Raw genomic sequence first — 21,520 nt, forward strand, 5'->3', positions numbered from 1 at the left:
ATTAACATATCAATGAATTAGATACTAATGTTTAAACAAATCTTCGTTGGGAGGCTCATCCACCAAAACCAGATGTACGATTCGGGTCGGTCCGTATTAATCAAGAAAAAGCCTTGGGAACTAAAAGGGCAATAAAAAAACTGTTTTTTAGTCTGTTCAATTAGAATTTAAGGTTTAGCATAAAATATTGGACTGATTAAACCATTTTCTTATTCTAACTAATTGAATCGACGGATGAAATCCAATTTCACCTATATTGATGGCCTTTGGCATTGGCACATGAAAATTCAAATTCAAATTTTGTTTTTTTACTTTAAATTTTAGGGTAAACTAACTATTTGGTATTCTATTTATTTTCATATTTTTATTTTGATCATTCGATTATTATTTAATCAAAATCATATTTAATATTACGTTTTATTTTTAGTATTTTGAGATTTTATCGATTTGATGTCATTGATAACCAAATTCAACATCGAAAAATTAAAGATGTTACTTAATCCCTATGGTTCGACGATTATTCTCTTCCAATTTTCACAGGTCAATTTATTCATAATTTCAAGCAAAAATGATTACAAGATTAATGAACATTTTCAACTAAACTCATTGCAAAGTCGAGTGAAGTTCTTTTAATTACATGTATAGTAGTATCAGAAATATATATGAGATGCATGGTATCATTGGTGTTACTCTACTTTAATTTATGACTCTGGTTGAGCCTTGCAGCGGCGGCAATAGAGGCGGAGACGCCGGCCGGGTGTGTGGTTAGATTAGGATCGTTCCTCATTTCGGCACCCATTACCCCTTCCGCATCTTTTCTTGTTGCCGGCTTATCCGATGGCAACTTCGCCGTAGCATTCTGCAAGGGATTGATAAGTACGATTAATAATCGAACCGAATTATTATCGAACGGAAATTTATTATTGATGAATTACTCGAATCGGAGTTATTAGCAATACTTAATTACCGCTAGAATATCAGCCAATTTGGTCTTGTCTTCATCTCTGGTTGCCCTAGCATTAAGTGTGGCGGCTGATTGAGCAGCCGCCGCAATACCACCGGGCATTATGGAGGTTCGACCGGTGGCTCTCACTTCCGCTGCCTGTATCGCTGCAGCATCACTCCATTCCACCAGCTTTTTTCCCGCGGTAAGTGCGGTTGCTTCTAGTGCTTCTCCGATGGTGATTCCACCGCCGTGGTCAGAAGCCGAGTCGTGTTCAGATGAATATGAATATCCATGGCTATTTCGTCCTGCAGCAACCTATCATTACAACATCCAAAAACAAGATATTAAATATTGGATTGAATTCAATATCACTTGACTCGATAACATCGAGCAACTCGTTAACATAATCAAAATCGTATATATACGGTAGATCGAAAGGTTGTTAGCCGATCCATGTAAATTTTACAATATCATATATTTTGTTTATATTTTTTTATTGATAATTTATTCTCTTTTCTAAAATTTTAAAAATTCGTACTCTAACATAAAATCTTTTATTCTGTCCTGAGTATATATATTCTTTACCTCATCACCAATATAATCGATTATTCTTTTTCCAGGATGATGAATCGCTTAAATAGTAACACCAGATTCAGCAATGGCTTCTTCATGACCCGGCAATCCTGAAATCTCGTTCTTCGCCGTATCGGAGTTCTCAAACATCTGCATCACGGCAGCATCCTTAGGCGGCGGCGCTGCCTTCCTGGAAAGCTCACCTTGAACGGCGAGGGCATCTTCGTAATGGATCTGTTCATGGTTCCTCTGCGGTTATTGTTGGCTCATTTTCTTTGCATTTAATGAACTTTATTCGTATTTTTTACTGCTTTTTTTTAGGGTTTACTGTAAAAGGGGTTTGGAAATTAATTGAAGAAATTTAGTTTTATAAGTGCATGGATCATGCAAGATTTGGACAACGTCGGTGAACAAGAACTAATGGGATGAGGGTTCGGATCCAACGGACAAATGGTGCGATGTTTGTGTTGGAGAGCAAAGACCATGAAGACAAAGACAAGTGCTGTTTTGCCCTAAAGATTAGGACTTTGTCTTAACATAGGGTTTGGGTCACTAACATTATATTGATAACGTTGAACTAATTTAATTCGATAGGTGCATTTGATATGTGGGCTGCTCGCCCTTTTACTTCCTTATTCCCGAACTTCCATCCTATTTTCTCTTTTAATAAATAAATTTGTATTACCGCGAGCAAAAAATAAAAGCGTATTTGTTGCCATTACTAGTCTTGTTTATTTATTGATTGACGATTACTTCAATCTTTCGAGTTATATATTATCTAATCACAATTAATTATTGTAATTTGTTCATTCAAAATTATCTATTGTATTTTCATACGTCATTAATATATAAAGAAGACCTAATGATAAATAGTGTTCTTAAGTAAAATTTCGTATTTGAATATGATTAAAATCCATTAGTTAAATGGATACAGAAGATGCCAAGAAAAAGAGTTGAAAGAAGGAGAAACTTGTTTTTTCTTTTTATATTTTTAAACAGGTTAAACTATATCAAGTACTATTTAACTTTGATTTTATATTGAATTTTAAAATGGTACGATTGTAGCATTAAATGTTAGTTTTACGTACAATTATGCCATTAGACAATTAAGTTGTACTAACGCCTTGATGTGGATGACAATTTTTATCAATCAATGTGATAATATGGTCAATACGACGTCGTTTTAGTGTGATATATTGATGATCAAAATGATATCATTTATAGGATTATATAAATCCTTTAATTTTTTTATCGATTTTGCCCTTAAACTTTAAAATAGGACTATATAAATCCTTTAATTTTTATATCGATTTTGCCGTTACACTTTAAAACGTTTTAATTTTAGGCATTTAACTTTTCGACTGCTATTGACAATTAATTTCACTACTCTTTCTTCTCCTTGGATTGATTTTCGTGAAACACACTCAAAATCAATGGAAATTTATCTAAAGGTTTATGTGTTAATACTCTAATCTCCTTTGATGATCGTTTGATGAGTTATGTTATTCGTCTTCTCGAAATAATGCTTCTCATTGTTTAAATTTTTGGGCAAACACTCCCAAAACCTTTAATCCCATAAAACCATCAAACCTTAAAAAATAATAGATTTTCTATTTAATTTAGTTAATTTTAAAGAGATTTAAAAAAATCCAAACCGACAAAATATTAAAGGACGATGAGACGGGTTTATCAACATGTAGGATGACCACAAAAGACACTAGAAAGTGACGATTTACAACAACTAAAATAGATGAAATAACCCTAACGAAGTAATCTTGATGAAGAAGATGATGAGATGGAATAAAAAAATATTTTTTGACTTTTACATCAACATCAAACTAGAATATTATCCAATTATTAATGCGCCAACGATATAATGATATAATTGAAACTAAAATAAAAAATAATAAACCACCAATAACTGTCACAATCATATTCATGCCATCAACAATCTTTAATCGATACAAGCAATTTAACCAAGCTTGAGATAAGTATATTATATTTGATACAAATAATATTGTTTTATTTAATTCAAACCTAAATATTTCACAAATAAATAGTACAAAATTAAATCGAAATCGAACTTTACACAATCCAATCCAAATCAAGCAGCACAAAGACACAACATCAACATAAAATTACAAACACTTGAAACCAATTCGAATAATCAAATCTCGAAGTTGCCTCCTAAACATTTTAAATGTATATGTGGTGAAGACAAGTAGAATGTGTCTGAATTCCTTTGTAACCACTTTGCTCACCGTCCATATGCATACCTCGAGCTACAATCATGAAGACAAAAGTAAAGTTGATATTCAAGATAATAATAATAATAATAATCGCTTAAGTAGGTTTTAAGTTCAAGGTTATATATGTAAAAATTCTTGTTAGAAGATTTATCCACCAAAGTTAGGTGTGTGACATGAGTCGATCCAGATTAATCAGAACAAAATCCTGAGAAACTAAAAGAACAAAAAAAAAAGCTCATAACATACCCACAACTGAAGTAAACAATATAGTCACATTGGTACACTTGAAAACTTTTTTTTTTTGGCAAGGCTTACCGCATTTCGAGCGATAAGGATAGCCGTCAACAATTTTGCGTACATAATTGAGATTTTTGTTTTTATTATTATTATTAAAATTATTATTATTATTATTAAATATTATTATTATATTATAATTATTATTTACAAACAGTTACAAACAAAACTGGACCGGCACAGTTACAAACAAAACAGAACCGGCCCAGACCAACCAGAAACCCTAAATATTTGGGGTTTCAGCTAGGGTTTCTAAACCCTAGCCCCCCAACCGCCTCCAAGATTCCAGAAGGCCAGCCATCGCCTCTGCTCAGCCGCCACCTCCACGTTGACGCTTCAGCTGCTGCCATGCCGCCGTCAGTGCCACGCTACCCCATCGAAGCCTCCAGAAGTGCCTCGTCACCACCCACGTTACTGCTCTAGGGGTGAGTCACCACATAGTTCGGTGACTCACTGAACTCGACTTTATACCCGGTCCGATGAGAGCCTCATCGAGGCTATAAAGCCATCACCTGCAAGACGAAAAAAAAAAGGGGACAGAAAACAAAGAAAAAAAGAAGAGACAGAGAGCAAAAAAAGGAGAGAGCACGGACAACAAGCAACGGAGACCAGAAACCAAATAGAGAGAAAGAAACCGAGGAAGACAGAAAGCTACCAACGATCCCAATCAACAACAACAAACCAGTAAAAAAATAAAAGAGAAGAGAAGAGAGGAACTTACTCTATCATCGGAGAGCCCTAAACGTCGCCGGAAAATCAAAACACCGAAGGTGAAAATCGTAGATTTACGATATATTATGGGGTTTTAGGTTAAAATAACCTTAGATCGGGCCTTAGGACGTTTAGATCTACGCTTTGGGGGTATTTTGTAAATTTCGGCCACCATTCACGGTGGCCGGCGGCAGTGATCGGCACCGGAGTACGGTGGCCTATGGCTGCCGGTTTCCCTCCGGCGAGGGAAACTAGAGAGAAGCCAGAGAGAACTCTGGTTCTCTCATTTTAGAGAGAGAAAGGAAAGAGGCAAATGAGAAACTTCAGCCCTTAGGGGCCGGTTATAGGGTTTATATACCCTCATCAAAACGACACCGTTTTGATGAGGGTATGTGCGTAATTTCCTTCACGGGAAAACCTCGTCCGCGGTCACTTCGAGTTTGTATTATTTACAAATTAGTCACTACAATCAACTTCTAATTATTTAAAATTTAGTCTTTACATTTTATTTTATTTTATTTTAGTCCTTATCTGCATATATATTTATTTAGGGTAAATACCTAATTTAGTCCTTTACAGTTTAGTAAATATCATTTTAATCCGAATTAATTAAATAAGGCTAAATTATATTATTAGCACTTAGATCTTTTTATCATTCGAGTTAGAACCTCTAATTTTAATGATCATTATTTTAATCACCTATTAATAATTAGGGTTAATTACATCATATGTAATTATATTTTTATAATACTATAAATAAGGGCTGTAAATTTTAATTTTTAATATTTTTATTTATTTTAATATGTTTTAGTCCCTGTTTAATTACAATTTAATTTGTATTATTATCATTTCAAATCCAATATGTTTAAATGATTACTTTAATTATTATTTTATTATTATCTTAGTCATATAAATATATATAATAAATAATATTTATTTATTTATTTTCTTTGTTTTCTATGAAATAAAAATCCTATTTATGAACTATATATGTTTAATTTTATTTTATTAAGAAAATGATTTAGATATTTATTTATTTTTTAATATTGAAGAAAAGAGCTGTCTTAAAGTAACTAGAAGCTCTTTTCTAATATTTTTAAATAAATAAATATCTTACTATATTAAAATAAATTTTTTGTTTTAGTTATTTATTTATATCGAAGAAAAGAGCTGTCTTAAAGCACCTAGAAGCTCTTTTCTGATATTTCTAAATAAATAAATATCTTATTTATATATATTAATATATTTTCTTAAAATTATAAATTTGAAATAAAAGGATTATGAATTAAATATATTTGAATTTTTTTATTTTCTAATAATAGAGACAATTTATAATTAAAAAGTACCAATTTTGGGCGTTGTAGGGGTGCTAATCCTTCCCTAAACGTAACCGACCACGAATCCCTTTTTATTATTAAAAAGAACGAATTTTTTGGTTAAAACGCATATCAGTTCATCTTTTAACTGATGTTTTATTAAAAACTCTTTTAAAAGATAATTTTTAGGTAATCGACCTACCTGACCCAAAAGGCCGATGGCGACTCCTAAAATTTTTTTTTAAAAAAAAAACCATTTATTCACATCACTTTTTCCGCCAAGTAAAAAAATTCGTACCCGGACGAAAACCGGATACGACAGCTTGGCGACTCCGCTGGGGACTGTCAAACTTTAAAATCAATTGTAAATTGTCTCTATCAGTTGGAAATTTAAAATTCATATATTTAATTTTTAATTCTTTTCTTTCAAATTTTTTATTACTTATTATTTTTATATATTATTATTTTTTATTTTATTTATTTTATTCAAGAATTAATTATTTTATTTGTTTATTAGAGGTTTTAACATTTCTCCTCACACACAACACTTGCATAACATAAAGCTCTATAATTGAGTTTGTCCCTTTTAAGTGGGAGTGAAAGCGACGTCTTCGTGAGAATTTATTCTCCGTGTCAGACCTAGCAAGTAACTTTCGGGGTTCATATGCTCTATGTTTTCATGAGAATCTATTCTCTGTGTTAGTCATAGATAAATGTATCCCCTCGAATTGAACTCGATCCGTTTAAGTTTGTAATGCACTAGGATTGAGGGTTTGATAGCCCAAGGGGGCATCAACAAGGACAGTTTGAGTACCTTTACTCCTAGAACTGAAAACCTGCATATAATAAACCTTATAACTTCTCCTGATCTAAGATAGTACTGAACCTCTGTCCTTAGGTGTACACAAAGGAGAAATAAGCTTTAGCTTTTAATTTTTTAATTTATTATTTTTTTTCTGAATAAATGCCTGCGAACTAAAAATCATGCGGTTAGGTTAATTTTTCCAAACAAAGCATGGAACTAGAAAGCATGAGGTTAATATTTATACCTTGACAGATAGATTTTTTCATTAGTTGGTACTAACTATTTTATTTTTTCTCATTTCTTTTGTTTGCATTGCATGATCATAGCATAACCAAAAGGTGTTTACTGGAAAGACTGTTCATCGTATTGGAAAGAAATCGTAAATGGAAAAAAAGTTTTATGATCAAACAAAATATGATACGGCCAAGAAAAGACATCCTGAGGAAACTCCAAGGATAGAAGCAAGCTATGCACCCAAAGATCGTATGCCCATTGAAGAGCAAAAGGAGATACGAGAAATAAGAGAGCAAATGACCAGGATGATGGATAGAATATCTGTTTTGGACAAAAGAAAAGAAATTCCTGCACGGAAAGAGAAAGAGCTCAATGAACTTAACCCTGCAATTTCAGATACGCAAGGGACTTCGGATCTTAACCAACTTGAGAAATTACAGTCAATCATCATTCATATTCACAAATCGTATGGAGATATTCATGAAATGATGACAACTGTAAAAGCTCCCAGAGATGAGAAGAAATCATGCAATTTGAAATCGTTGAAGTTTAGTCTGCTCCCGACATCTAAAACTCAAGATCAATCCAAGACAAAAGGCGGTTCTCATTTTGATGCTATTACTATATCGTATAAAGAATTATATGATAAGCTACTTGAAGCACGAGAAGTGGCCCCGTACTACATAAAACCATTTCAACCCCCGTATCCAAATTGGTATGACATCAACGTTCATTGTGAATATCATGCCGGAGCTCAAGGACATACCATTGAGAATTGCCTTGCTTTCGAACGTCGATTTCAAAGTCTTTTGAATCAGGGAACCTTACAATTTATGGTAAATGATCGACCTAGTTTGGTAACCGAGGGTCCTGCCAGATCAACACCAAATGTATTCAAAGGTAAGAGCATCAGTAGGGGCGTCCAAAAGGAAGAAGATTTGCTTAGATTCGAAGTTCAAATACGTCATTTGAAGGATCAAAACAATGAATTGAGCACCAAAATGGAAACCATGCAGGAAGATTTCCAGAAGGTCAGTCAAACCTTTCAAAATGTTGGCATAGGAAACACCCCAGAGGAGTGGATCAAAGGGGTCACCAAACTGAAAAAAAAAATTGTAACATACATGAAGGTCGAGCAAAGAAATTTTATCATGATTTACGAGTTGCAGAAGAAATACGCAATACGTCTGTCAGTGAATTGAAAAGATGTCAAGTCGAAAATCAAAGGTTGAATAGTGCTATGACTAACATGGAAGCATCATATCAGATCCATCAGCATGAGATTGATACTGAATTAAAAGCCATTATCGAAAAGAACAAGACATTGAAGAAATATTTAAATGATTATGGGGATATTGTACGAGAACTCTGTAACCACGAAGATTTTCTCAAAAAAATGAACAACATTGTTTACAACTCCGAGAATCGACACTAAGGATAAAGGAAAAAGACAATATCATGAATGAAGTTGCTACTCAAGCAAACAATGTGGCTCATAAGCTGGTGGACTTAGCTGGCTTCACGATAGAATTAAAGCAGATGGATAATTCCACACCTGAGTATGAGTGGAAGTTAGTTTGGCTTTTAAGTGAAATAGAGAAATTAGAAGTGAAAGTTGTCCCCTATATGTAAAGGTTTTGTTTAATACACGGAGACTTTTGTGTTCAATGAAATCTGTTCTAAGATGATCACTCTTGAGTAACACCTTTTCATATATGCATTTTCATTTTGCATCTTTGCATTTTTCATTTTGCATTCATACTTTTATGTTTGCCTTTGAATTGCACATTTTGCATTCTTATTTTTCCATTTATGCATTTTTCACATTTTTATTTAAGTACTGTTATGTACTTTAATTATAAAAACATGTAAATAATTCATGAAAGGTTTCTGTAACAGTAAAAACCAAGATCATTCATTTATTTTACTTTACTATCATCATGAAAACAATGGAGCAATCTTATAAGGGACTACAAGACCAGTGGCCAGAACCATTGATAGGGTTACCTCGGGATACAAGGAAAGAAGCGTCAGATTCAGTACCAGATGAATCAGATCAAATTATTCAGGGAATGGAATCTGATAAAGAAAAGATAACTGCTAAAGAGAAATCGTGCTATCAGATTGAAGAGTCGAGAAAGATAACATACCCTGGGGCATCCCACTCAAACCCAAAGAATAGCCTCATTAATTATTCACAAAATGAGGAGAGAGTCAAGAGGACAGAGAAAGCAATTAGAAACATGAAAGATGTTAGTGCCCACCATAAAGAATTAGAAGCAAGAGAGCTCAGCTTGGTTCCAGATTTGATTATTCCCCATGAATTCAAAATGCCTGATTTTGAGAAATATGATGGCACCAGTTGTCCCGTAATCCATTTGAGAATGTTTTACAGAAAAATGGAAGGATATTTGAGTTCTGATGATCTATTAATTCACGTTTTCCATGATAGTCTTGTTGGCCCAACAGTAGTCTGGTACAATCAGTTGACCCAAGAACATATCAAGAGATGGGTAGATTTAGCTGATGCATTTTTAGGACAATATCGGTATGTTAAAGGCATAGCTCCAACACGTATGGATCTTCGAAGAGTAAAGAAGAAAACCAATGAAAGATTTCAAGAATATGCCTTAAGATGGAGAGGAGTGGCAGCACAAGTTCAACCTCCCATGTTAGAAGAAGAGATATCATATATGTTTCGGGATTCCATTCCCGCTCCTTTCTGCGAGTTAATGCAGGCAAATCCGACGAAGGAATTCAAGAATCTTATGACAAGCGGAGATTTAATTGAGAATGTAATCAGTGAAGAAAATTCAAAAGTCACATCCAAGACCAAATAAAGTGACACCAAACCCTTCTGCTCATAGCTATGATCAAGATAATGTTTGTAATTTCCACTTGGGGGTAAAGGGGCATTCTACTGGCAATTGTAGGCCACTATTGAAAGAAATTGAGATGCTTGTTGACAAATGGGTTTTGACACAAGAAATGATCAAGAAATGGGGGGGCAAATGAAGAAAAAAACCCTGATCCTATTATATACCTAACATTATAGAAATAATTAGGCATAATACATAAACAAGTGGAAGTGTTATCTACCACTGTAATACCTTTCTATTTTCAGCATCCTGTTTGAACTTGTTTTTTGTTCCTTTCTCCGCCTTTTGTGCAATAAATAAATTTGTGTTGCTTATTAAGGTTATGAGTATTGAATCAATTTTGTAATCTTGTAGTTCTTTGAATATCAACTGGATTAAAAATTCTGTATGATTAGAGTTGTAATCTTTGACAAAATATCAAGATTGAAAACCAGAAAAACAAGGACCCTTGACCTTACCCCAGAAGAAATACACCCAAACAATATCTTATTACAAATATGAGATAGCCTTCTCCAATTGAAAGGAATTACAAAAAGGCTTGGTATTTATATATAGGAGCATACAACATGGGGCATCATTGGTGTATTACATTACAAAACCGACTAAAGTATTTTTCTATTGATGACGTTTAATGATGAACGTAATCTTCACAAATAGGTAAATCTAGTTTAAGTCAGTTGAGAATTGAATTCTAACAAAGAGATTTTCTGAATTCCACCAAAACACCTAGACTATAACAGGTTCTTCTTAACAAGCTTAAGAAATTGGATTTGGATAACCATGTTATATTATTATATATACAATAAAGCTTGAGTTGTCCCTCTAGAGCAATTGGTTAATCGCCCTGGCTTTATGGATAATATTCAACTAGCCTATTTTACTATTATATGTAATAAAACTGTCCATCTAGAGCAATTGGTTAATAACCCTGGCTTTATGGATAAGTTTCAATTAACCGGATAAAGGTGATTATATTATTATATACAATAAAGCTGAATTCAGCTACCCAAAATGGCAAATGTGTTAACAAATGGACTAAGGGAGTTGTGAAACACCTGTTATAGTCAACTTCACACAAGCACTCAGAAATTTCATTTTAGACCGATATTTTCACACTACTTTGATTAGATGAGTCTAAATGAAAGATTCCAGAGAATTGAAATGGAAAGACTCTAGAAGGTCTAGTGATTGGCAATCCTAGTTGCGTCATTTTGTACACATCCGGTTAAAATACCAAATCCTCAAAGTGAGACATGTGACAAAGTTCACAAAGAGCGAGAGATGAGTGACATCTTAAATAGATGTAATCATAGAAAATAGGAAGGCCATCCTGAAACCAAACCAAATCTTGATACTTGTCAAAGAATTATAATTCTCAAACATTACAGAGTTGTTGATTCTTTTGATATTCTTTGAATTCATGCTTATGATTTGATTTTATTGTGAACCTATGATAGGCAACATTCTACAAAATTCTTTCATTCTTCGATAAAGAAAGGAGGAAAAACATTTTCAAACAGGACAGTCTCAAATGGAGAAGGTCCTTGAAGCAAGTTGTTGCCTAATCTACCTCTATTGTAGAAAAAATGATGCCAGAATGATGAAACACTTCACATTTTTGAAGGCAAGTGGTCCAAAAAGCCATAAAGTCTGGAGAATTGAACTTTTGACACTCTCCTATGACATTATTAGCAGCTCATTAAGAAAGATTATCGTTTATCTCATGATGAGGGCGATAAGCATCACCAGACAATTTTTTTCCCCAACCATCAATTCATGTTCTCTAGAAGATTACATTATAGAACCATGAACAAGTCACTACCTGCACTCTGGTTATACCGTGATACTGGCTCAAGTCTTGATACATCATTGCTACTTCTTCTATGCCGATCACTTTCTTTGTCAAGATGATACCCATTATGTCCTTCAGAAGATTGCTGAATTTGAATTTGAGGACTTATGACACAGAATAAGACATTGGAACAAATTCTACATTTGTATGCCGTACAGGATTCCAAAAGTTGAGATAACCAGTTTTACCATCAACTAAACCTTTCCATGGTTAGGGAAGAGTGGGATATGACAGTTTGTATTTTGGAGCAGCAGAAGAGAGAGTCACTGTGGTAGTCATTGCAAGAAAATGCACCAGCAAAAATCTTCTATTTCATCCTGATGATGTTTATTTCTTCTAGTAAGGTTGTTACACTGGATGTCATCGACAACAAGGTCGAAATCAACAAATCTACTCATCAATTGCTCCAACCGATCATCATTCAGTTCTTGTACATCTGTTTTCAAAGGTATGCCAAGACAATAGAAGGCAATCTCTGCATCACTGATTCCAGAGAAAAGAGACAGGACATTGATACCACCATGGAACATGTCTCTATACAGATCATCGTGTATGGTTTTTAGGGAAACCTAGAAGAATTTCCACCTCATCAGATTCAAGTGGAACAATTTTATTCCTTCCAACCCATACCAGATTCCATTTTCGGCACTCATCAAGAACATACTTCTGGACACTCGAAGGTGGCTCATCATCAGAAGTTTCAAGAGCCTTATGGATCCTTTCTGTCAATTTGGCACTTCCTGTACATGTTTATAAACAGTTCAACTTTATCCTAGAAAGGCCATCATTTCTTTGTCAATGGAAAAGCATCATGTATGGCACATGGAGGAAGCAGAATAAGAGGAAATCTGTTCTCAATTGGCAGATTATGAACATAGCCCATTTTCAGTATAGCAGTATGAAAATACTTTGAATCTACAAAATTTGGTTTTACAACATCTATACTGTGACATTTCAGTCCAAACATTAACTGGAGCAAGTGCCATGTTCTCGTAGTAGAAATAAGGAGCCCCAGTAGCATCTTCTGGAAGTGTTCTTTGAGTTATCTGATCTGATTTGGTATGAACCCTAAAACCAATCATTAGATTTGAAATATAAATTTGCTCGTAGTAGAAATAAGGAGCCCCAATAGCATCTTCTGGAAGTATTCTTTGAGTTGTCTGATTTGTTTCGGTAGGAACCCCAGAACCAATCATTGGAATTGAAAGATGAACTGCATGATCGTCTTCATTAAGAAGCTTCTTTTCAAGTTTCCTCTACTTCTTCATTTTCAAAAATCATAGCCCAAGTTTCGCCTTTGCTTGTAATTGGGATCATTGCATAATGGCTTCCTATCTTCTACCATAAGAAGTACGTCAGCAGCCTTAGCCATTTGATCAGCACATATGAAACCTGTCAACTCTGCAATTGATGAATCCAGACCATATCTCTCCATGGTTATTAAAGCCTCAACTTCTGAGTACCCCATTTTCGTCAAGAATAATAGTTTATTCTCCTCATTAGAATCAGAATTCAGGATTTCCTCAATATCAGAAGAACTATCAATATCTGTGAAATCATCCTGAAAGATAGTTTCATAATCAGATGAGTTGTTATCAGAATCAACATGTTGTATGGGTGTGGATTTTTGAAGAGCCTGTATCACTGTATATGTAGTCTTGTATTGCATCAGATTACTGTTTGCAGAAATTGGTTTCTTTCCCATAGAAAAGTATATTTCAGAGATGGCCTTCACTGAAAGATGATAAGCCACTGTGTCAGCCTGGAACGGATTACCAAGCTATTTTTACTTCCTTGTCTGACTAAATCCCTCCAGATACAGAAAATGGTCACCTCATTCAGAAGACACATATTTCAGACGTTTCTGTCAGAATGATTGAATACTTCTTAAGTTTGTGACAACATAAAGAGAATTTCAGTTACTTGATAATACTATTGTTTAGTGACACCAGAATGAGAGTATTCAACATAAACAGATTTGGGGCATGAATAAAGCCACAAGTACCTACAATAGTTCATTGTCAAAATTGGACCTCGTGGGGATCATGATATTTCAGTTAAACAGACATTGAGAGTGAATCAGAAGCAGAATATTGAGGCATCTTGAAAGCCCATTTCAAACAGAAATAGAATATTGGGGCATTTTGAAGGCTCACGTCAGTATGAATATTTGGGCATTTTTGAAGGCTCATCTCAACAAGAAGTAATGTTGAGCACACTTTTAACATCTGTATTAGCAATTGTTGGGGTATTTTAAAGGTTCCTTCAGACAGATCCATGTGGGGCATTTTGAAGGCTCAGATTAACAAGAAACAAATGTTGGGGCATGCTGAAAACCCTTGTCAATCAGAATCAGGAATGTTGATGTATCCTAAATGTTTATATCAGCAAAATGCTAGGGCATGCTGAAAGCCCCTTTCAATCAGAATGAAGAATGTTGATGTATTTTGAACGCTCATATCAGCAAATATTGGGGCATGCTGAAGGCCCACAACATCCTGTGTCAAGATCATTGACTTGAACAAATATTTCCAATAAGACATAAAGGTATGAAGAATGAAAATGATAAAACAGTGACAGTCGAGCTGACTATACATAATTGCTTCGTTCATCAGGCAGTTACATTATGATCATGTTGTTGAAAAAATATTCTACTCAGCAAATATGTTTTCAAATACCCAATCTTCTTAACCATGTGTCACATGATAGTGTGTTCTTTGTTAAGATACATCATGGTTGCATGAATAAAGATGGTCCCTTTGTAAACCATTCGATCCAAGGATCAGTTCCTCGAGACCTCAAAATCTGAATTTGGCCTTTTGTGTGTCGGTGATAATTGAAAATATTTCTTTGAGATTTCTGTCAGTTAGTTTCAACCATACTGTTGAGGTTACGAAGCTGTTTTTCACATCAGTTTTGTTTACTTGATGACATTGAAGAGAGAAGCTCATGTATATTGCTCTTTCCCGATGTTACTGGGGTTATCATTGCCAGCTAGACTAAACCGAGTTTTCATCTATTTTGGTTTTATCATGGGTGTTTCATCCCCAGCGGCAAGAATTCCATGAACATCTTTCTGTACATGGCCTCTATAGCTGAAGTGTTTCTACTTTCTACAATGCTCATTATGAAAGAAAGCATGATCAGTATCACATTTTCCTTTTCCATATGATATCAAGATTTGTTGGTATCTCCTATTCAATTCGACACCAGCACATTTTGTGAATTTGACCAACTTTTTGGTCATACCAACATTACACTTGAATCCCCACTGAGTTTTGTTCTCAAATGGTCTTGTGACATTATTCAAAAGCTTTGAACACTAGGCAAAGAGCTTCAATGATTGAGAAATCTTGGCAGAAGCCACAGAAAAGGATGAATGTGTTGTCAAATGTTTTACGAACATCTGAGCAGAAGCCACAGGAAAGGATGAATGCACTGTCAAATGTTTTACGAACCTACTATTCTGATGCTGAACCAATGTTGCGATCATATGGTTTCTATTTATTGATCTAAGATGAAGTTTTTCTTCTTCAACCCCAAGATTAGAAGTGAGATATGATGAAGATTTCTTTCCACAGAAGGAGAGCTGAAATTTTGACAACAAGAAACTAGTGGAGCCAACTAAAGTTTGAATGACAAGTTGTTGTTAAGCATCTCGACATGATATGGTCCAAGTTGCCTTATTCGAGATCTGATTATATGTGGAGACATGAAAGGAATTGGAATAAATCTTCCTTGTGATGTTTCAAGAGTTAAATTAGAACAGACTCTACTCTCCTAATTAATCCCTGCTGAGTCAGGCATATCTACATTTACACTCTTCAAAGATAATAGATCTCTTTTTAAAGATGATAGATTCTCTTTTCAAAGATGAAAGCTTTATGGGATTTATTCATAAGTCCAAGTAAATAAAGTTGGTTTTATCCAAGACAAAATGGGGCATCAGGGTCATAATTTTGACTACAGCAAGAGTTCCACAAATGAAACATTTCTTCTGAGACTTTCATGAAACAAAGAAGACGCCAAGATACAAGTTGATCAGATGATCCTGTAGAAATGCAAGCTTGACAGCATAAGTTTCTACACTGATATCCAGAGGTAACACTGGCAATAAATGATGAAGTGAAGGAAGACCAAGTTCACCACTTTGAAGTCAAATGAAGATTGCATCAACATTCATGCATTCATAAGAATATCATTTACACAATAGACAATGCATTACATTGATACATCTGAGTGCATTCAAACATAAAGTTTTATAGATCTTCGGAAGAACAAGAAGATTCATGGTAAAAAATACCTTACAAGAAGAAGGTATTCAAAATCGCAAATGCAGGAATCACGCCAACATCTGAAGAATAGATGGACGCAATCCACAAGAATGAACATTATCTTGAGATTGGGTCATGTTACCCAATCAACATGTTATTTTCAAAAATAATGAGAAAACGATTTCCATAGTTTCTCATTCAATCTTTTCTAAAATGAAATTGTTGAAAAGTAAGAAAACGATTTCCTTAGTTTTTTACTTAGTAAACTATTTCCCACATCTGTAAGTCCTACAGTGCATGATGTTTCCAAAAAGCCTTCGGGAGCTTTTTGATGTTTTCAAAGCCTTAGGGTCATCTGTAAGTCCTACAGTGCATGATGTTTCCAAAAAGCCTTCGGGAGCTTTTTGATGTTTTCAAAGCCTTAGGGTCATCTGTAAGTCCTACAGTGCATGATGTTTCCAAAAAGCCTTCGGGAGCTTTTTGATGTTTTCAAAGCCTTAGGGTCATCTGTAAGTCCTACAGTGCATGATGTTTCCAAAAAGCCTTCGGGAGCTTTTTGATGTTTTCAAAGCCTTAGGGTCATCTGTAAGTCCTACAGTGCATGATGTTTCCAAAAAGCCTTCGGGAGCTTTTTGATGTTTTCAAAGCCTTAGGGTCATCTGTAAGTCCTACAGTGCATGATGTTTCCAAAAAGCCTTAGGGAGCTTTTTGATGTTTTCAAAGCTTTAGGGTCATCTGTAAGTCCTACAGTGCATGATGTTTCCAAAAAGCCTTCGGGAGCTTTTTGATGTTTTCAAATCCTTAGGGTCATCTGTAAGTCCTACAGTGCATGATGTTTCCAAAAAAGCCTTAGGGAGATTTTTGATGTTTTTAAAGCCTTAGGGTCATCTGTAAGTCCTGTAGTGCATGATGTTTCCAAAAAGCCTTCGGGAGCTTTTTGATGTTTTCAAAACCTTAGGGTCATCTGTAAGTCCTGCAGTGCATGATGTTTCCAAAAAGCCTTCGGGAGCTTATTGATGTTTTCAAAACCTTAAGGCCATCTGTAAGTCCTGCAGTGCATGATGTTTTTAAGACCTCTGGAATGATGTTTTCAACATTTCAGTCTTACTCAAAAAAAAGAAAAATGAAAAAAATTATTGTTTTTCCGTCTTTGCTCTATTCTTGTTAACACAAGAATAAGCAAAGAGGGGCAGTTGTAAACACTAATTTTTTCCATTTTTGTTTTTATTATTATTATTAAAATTATTATTATTATTATTAAATATTATTATTATATTATAATTATTATTTACAAACAGTTACAAACAAAACTGGACCAGCCCAGTTACAAACAAAACAGAACCGGCCCAGACCAACCAGAAACCCTAAACATTTAGGGTTTTAGCTAGAGTTTCTAAACCCTAGCCCCCCAGCCGCCTCCAAGATTCCAGAAGGCCAGCCACCGCCTCTGCTCAGCCGTCACCTCCACGTTGACGCTTCAGCTGCTGCCACGCTACCCCATCGAAGCCTCCAGAAGCGCCTCGTCACCACCCACGTTGCTGCTCTAGGGGTGAGTCACCACATAGTTCGGTGACTCACCGAACTCGACTTTATACCCGGTCCGATGAGAGCCTCATCGAGGCTATAAAGCCATCACCTGCAAGACGAAAAAAAAAGGGACAGAAAACAAAGAAAAAAAGAAGAGACAGAGAGCAAAAAAAGGAGAGAGCACGGACAACAAGCAACGGAGACCAGAAACCAAATAGAGAGGAAGAAACCGAGGAAGACAGAAAGCTACCAACGATCCCAATCAACAACAACAAACCAGTAAAAAATAAAAGAGAAGAGAAGAGAGGAACTTACTCTATCATCGGAGAGCCCTAAACGTCGCCGGAAAATCAAAACACCGAAGGTGAAAATCGTAGACTTACGATATATTATGGGGTTTTAGGTTAAAATAACCTTAGATCGGGCCTTAGGACGTTTAGATCTACGCTTTGGGGGTATTTTGTAAATTCCTGCCACCGTTCACGGTGGCCGGCGGCAGTGATCGGCACCGGAGTACGGTGGCCTATGGCTGCCGGTTTCCCTCCGGCGAGGGAAACTAGAGAGAAGCCAGAGAGAACTCTGGTTCTCTTATTTTAGAGAGAGAAAGGAAAAAGGCAAATGAGAAACTTTGGCCCTTAGGGGCCGGTTATAGGGTTTATATACCCTCATCAAAATGACACCGTTTTGATGAGGGTATGTGCGTAATTTCCTTCACGGGAAAACCTCGTCCGCGGTCACTTCGAGTTTGTATTATTTACAAATTAGTCACTACAATCAACTTCTAATTATTTAAAATTTAGTCTTTACATTTTATTTTATTTTATTTTAGTCCTTATCTGCATATATATTTATTTAGAGTAAATACCTAATTTAGTCCTTTATAGTTTAGTAAATATCATTTTAATCCGAATTAATTAAATAAGGCTAAATTATATTATTAGCACTTAGATCTTTTTATCATTCGAGTTAGAACCTTTAATTTTAATGATCATTATTTTAATCACCTATTAATAATTAGGGTTAATTACATCATTAGTAATTATATTTTTATAATACTATAAATAAGGGCTGTAAATTTTAATTTTAAATATTTTTATTTATTTTAATATGTTTTAGTCCCTATTTAATTACAATTTAATTTGTATTATTATCATTTCAAATCCAATATGTTTAAATGATTACTTTAATTATTATTTTATTATTATCTTAGTCATATAAATATATATAATAAATAATATTTATTTATTTATTTTCTTTGTTTTCTATGAAATAAAAATCCTATTTATGAACTATATATGTTTAATTTTATTTTATTAAGAAAATGATTTAGATATTTATTTATTTTTTAATATTGAAGAAAAGAGCTGTCTTAAAGTAACTAGAAGCTCTTTTCTAATATTTTTAAATAAATAAATATCTTACTATATTAAAATAAATTTTTTGTTTTAGTTATTTATTTATATCGAAGAAAAGAGCTGTCTTAAAGCACCTAGAAGCTCTTTTCTGATATTTCTAAATAAATAAATATCTTATTTATATATATTAATATATTTTCTTAAAATTATAAATTTGAAATAAAAGATTATGAATTAAATATATTTGAATTTTTTTATTTTCTTATAATAGAGACAATTTATAATTAAAAAGTACCAATTTTGGGCGTTGTAAGGGTGCTAATCCTTCCCTAAACATAACCGACCACGAATCCCTTTTTATTATTAAAAAGAACGAATTTTTTGGTTAAAACACAGATCAGTTCATCTTTTAACTGATGTTTTCTTAAAAACTCTTTTAAAAGATAATTTTTAGGTAATCGACCTACCTGACCCAAAAGGCCGATGGCGACTCCTAAAATTTTTTTTTAAAAAAAAAAACCATTTATTCACATCATTTTTTCCGCCAAGTATTTAAAATTTCGTGCCCGGACGAAAACCGGATACGACAGTTATATATGTAAAAATTCTTGTTAGAAGATTTATCTACCAAAGTTAGGTGTGTGACATGAGTCGATCCAGATTAATCAGAACAAAATCCTGAGAAACTAAAAGAACAAAAAAAAAAAGCTCATAACATACCCACAACTGAAGTAAACAATATAGTCACATTGGTACACTTGAAAACTTTTTTTTTTTTGGCAAGGCTTACCGCATTTCGAGCGATAAGGATAGCCGTCAACAATTTTGCGTACATAATTGAGATTTTTGTGATGATGGTGATTGTGAAACCACCATGGAAAACTGGCACCATCTTTGAGAAACAAATATCCTCCGAGAGCACACCTGGAATGAACATAATTATCGTAAGATGAACATGAATTAATAATACCAACGGCTTGTATCTCTCTTCTTTTCACAATTGAACTGTTATAGATCATCATTCCCATCATCATAACTCAATCGCAGTAAGTGACGGTCACATTTGTGTTGAACTGCAAGCAGTAATGTGATGCATGCAAAGTCCAAACTAAAACTATAGACTCCTTACATCTGAATGCACCATAATCCTCATGATGGAGACCACAACCATTGCATTTCCTTTTGCATTTTCGATAAAAAAAAAAAAAAAAAAAAAAAAAAAAAAAAGCGAGTATTGGTGCCCTTCATGTTTGATGGTATACGAAACTTTGGCACACCTTAGGCAAAACTCATTGCCTCAAATACCTCTATAAAACAAGCCACTGCACAAGATACCACACAAGTAACACTTGTTCCAATCAACGTCTTCAAAGTTAATGGCGGGTAGTTGAAACCAATGATGTTTAACTCTGGGTAATTCAGTTTCGTGAAGGAAGAAATCACGCTTGTAACAATAATAAAATGGAGTCGAGATAGGCAACATGCATCCGTTGCAAGCTCTATCATCGTCCCCTTTGATGTTGTCTTCTAACTATTGAAAGTCAAAGTCAAAAAAGGGGCACATCCGAATAGTTTTCAACAAAGGGGGCACCGAATTCGGTGCCTGATTTTTTTTATTTTTTGGAATGGGATAATTGTATTTTAGTTCCTATACTTTAGGGTATTTATAAGATTAGTCCTTAAGCTTCAACTATAAATACCCTAACTCATTTAGCTTCAAAATCATCCCAAAATCATTTCTTTCTCCCAATACTAAAGAGTTTAGAGAGTTCGCTTATGAGTCATGAATGTTTTTGTAAACACCTGTGAATTTTCTTTCTTTAGTAAAATATCTGCAGTAGTCCAGAGACGTAGACATAATTGGCTGAACTCCGTTATCAATTTCGGGTATTATTTTTCTGCTTTATTCACCTATTTCCAGAGCTTTCGAGAGGTAATCCCTTATATCCATAGATTTAGGAGTGGTTTTAGGCTAAAGGGTGTTCGGTTTTGGGTTGAGGGTGACGTGAGGGTTCTTTTAGTCTTCATCCACCGTGGGCTCTGCCATGGCCACCGCCGGTGTAGGGCAGTTGTTTCTTCCCCGATTAGGGAAGGTTAAGAGAGTTCTTAACTCTTTGTCCTTCTCAATTTTTTGAAATGGAATCAAATGAGAAATGGAGAGAAAAGAAAGCATGTTTTGGGCTTATATACCTCGAATTAAACGATGTCGTTTAGGGAAGGTGTTGTTGGTAATGTTATTATGGGTAAATTATACTTTGGGTTCTTCGTATTTTGTAAAGTTGGTTTATGGGCATTTGTTATATTTTATTTTTATTGTATTTCTTGCCCTGTATTTGTAAATCTTGTATTTTGGTCACTTGACTATTATTATATGTATTTTGTACATATTGGACTTTATTTTCGTTGTTTATGAAACTTTCATTTTGATCATTGTTTTGTATTTTGGGTTAAATCCTGAATTAGCCTGTATGTTTTGCTTTCATTATATTTTAGTTCCAATACTGT

The 21,520-nt window shown here is 34.3% G+C and overlaps 1 protein-coding gene across 1 annotated transcript; it reads right to left on the minus strand.

Moving 5' to 3' along the window:
* Window positions 1–547: 547 nt before the first annotated feature.
* LOC120177369 (late embryogenesis abundant protein 3-like) lies at window positions 548–20,043 on the minus strand. Its single transcript, XM_039183549.1, has 5 exons — window positions 19,986–20,043; window positions 19,806–19,939; window positions 1,592–1,768; window positions 968–1,261; window positions 548–859 (listed from the first exon to the last, which is right to left on the minus strand). Exons 1-5 carry the CDS (start codon window positions 20,041–20,043, stop codon window positions 692–694), a joined length of 831 nt encoding a protein of 276 aa, XP_039039480.1. The 3' UTR covers window positions 548–691.
* Between the last annotated feature and the right edge of the window lie 1,477 nt (window positions 20,044–21,520).

This window comes from Hibiscus syriacus, unplaced genomic scaffold (assembly GCF_006381635.1).
Source record: "Hibiscus syriacus cultivar Baekdansim isolate YM2019G1 unplaced genomic scaffold, ASM638163v2 tig00112285_pilon, whole genome shotgun sequence".
NCBI lineage: Eukaryota > Viridiplantae > Streptophyta > Magnoliopsida > Malvales > Malvaceae > Hibiscus > Hibiscus syriacus.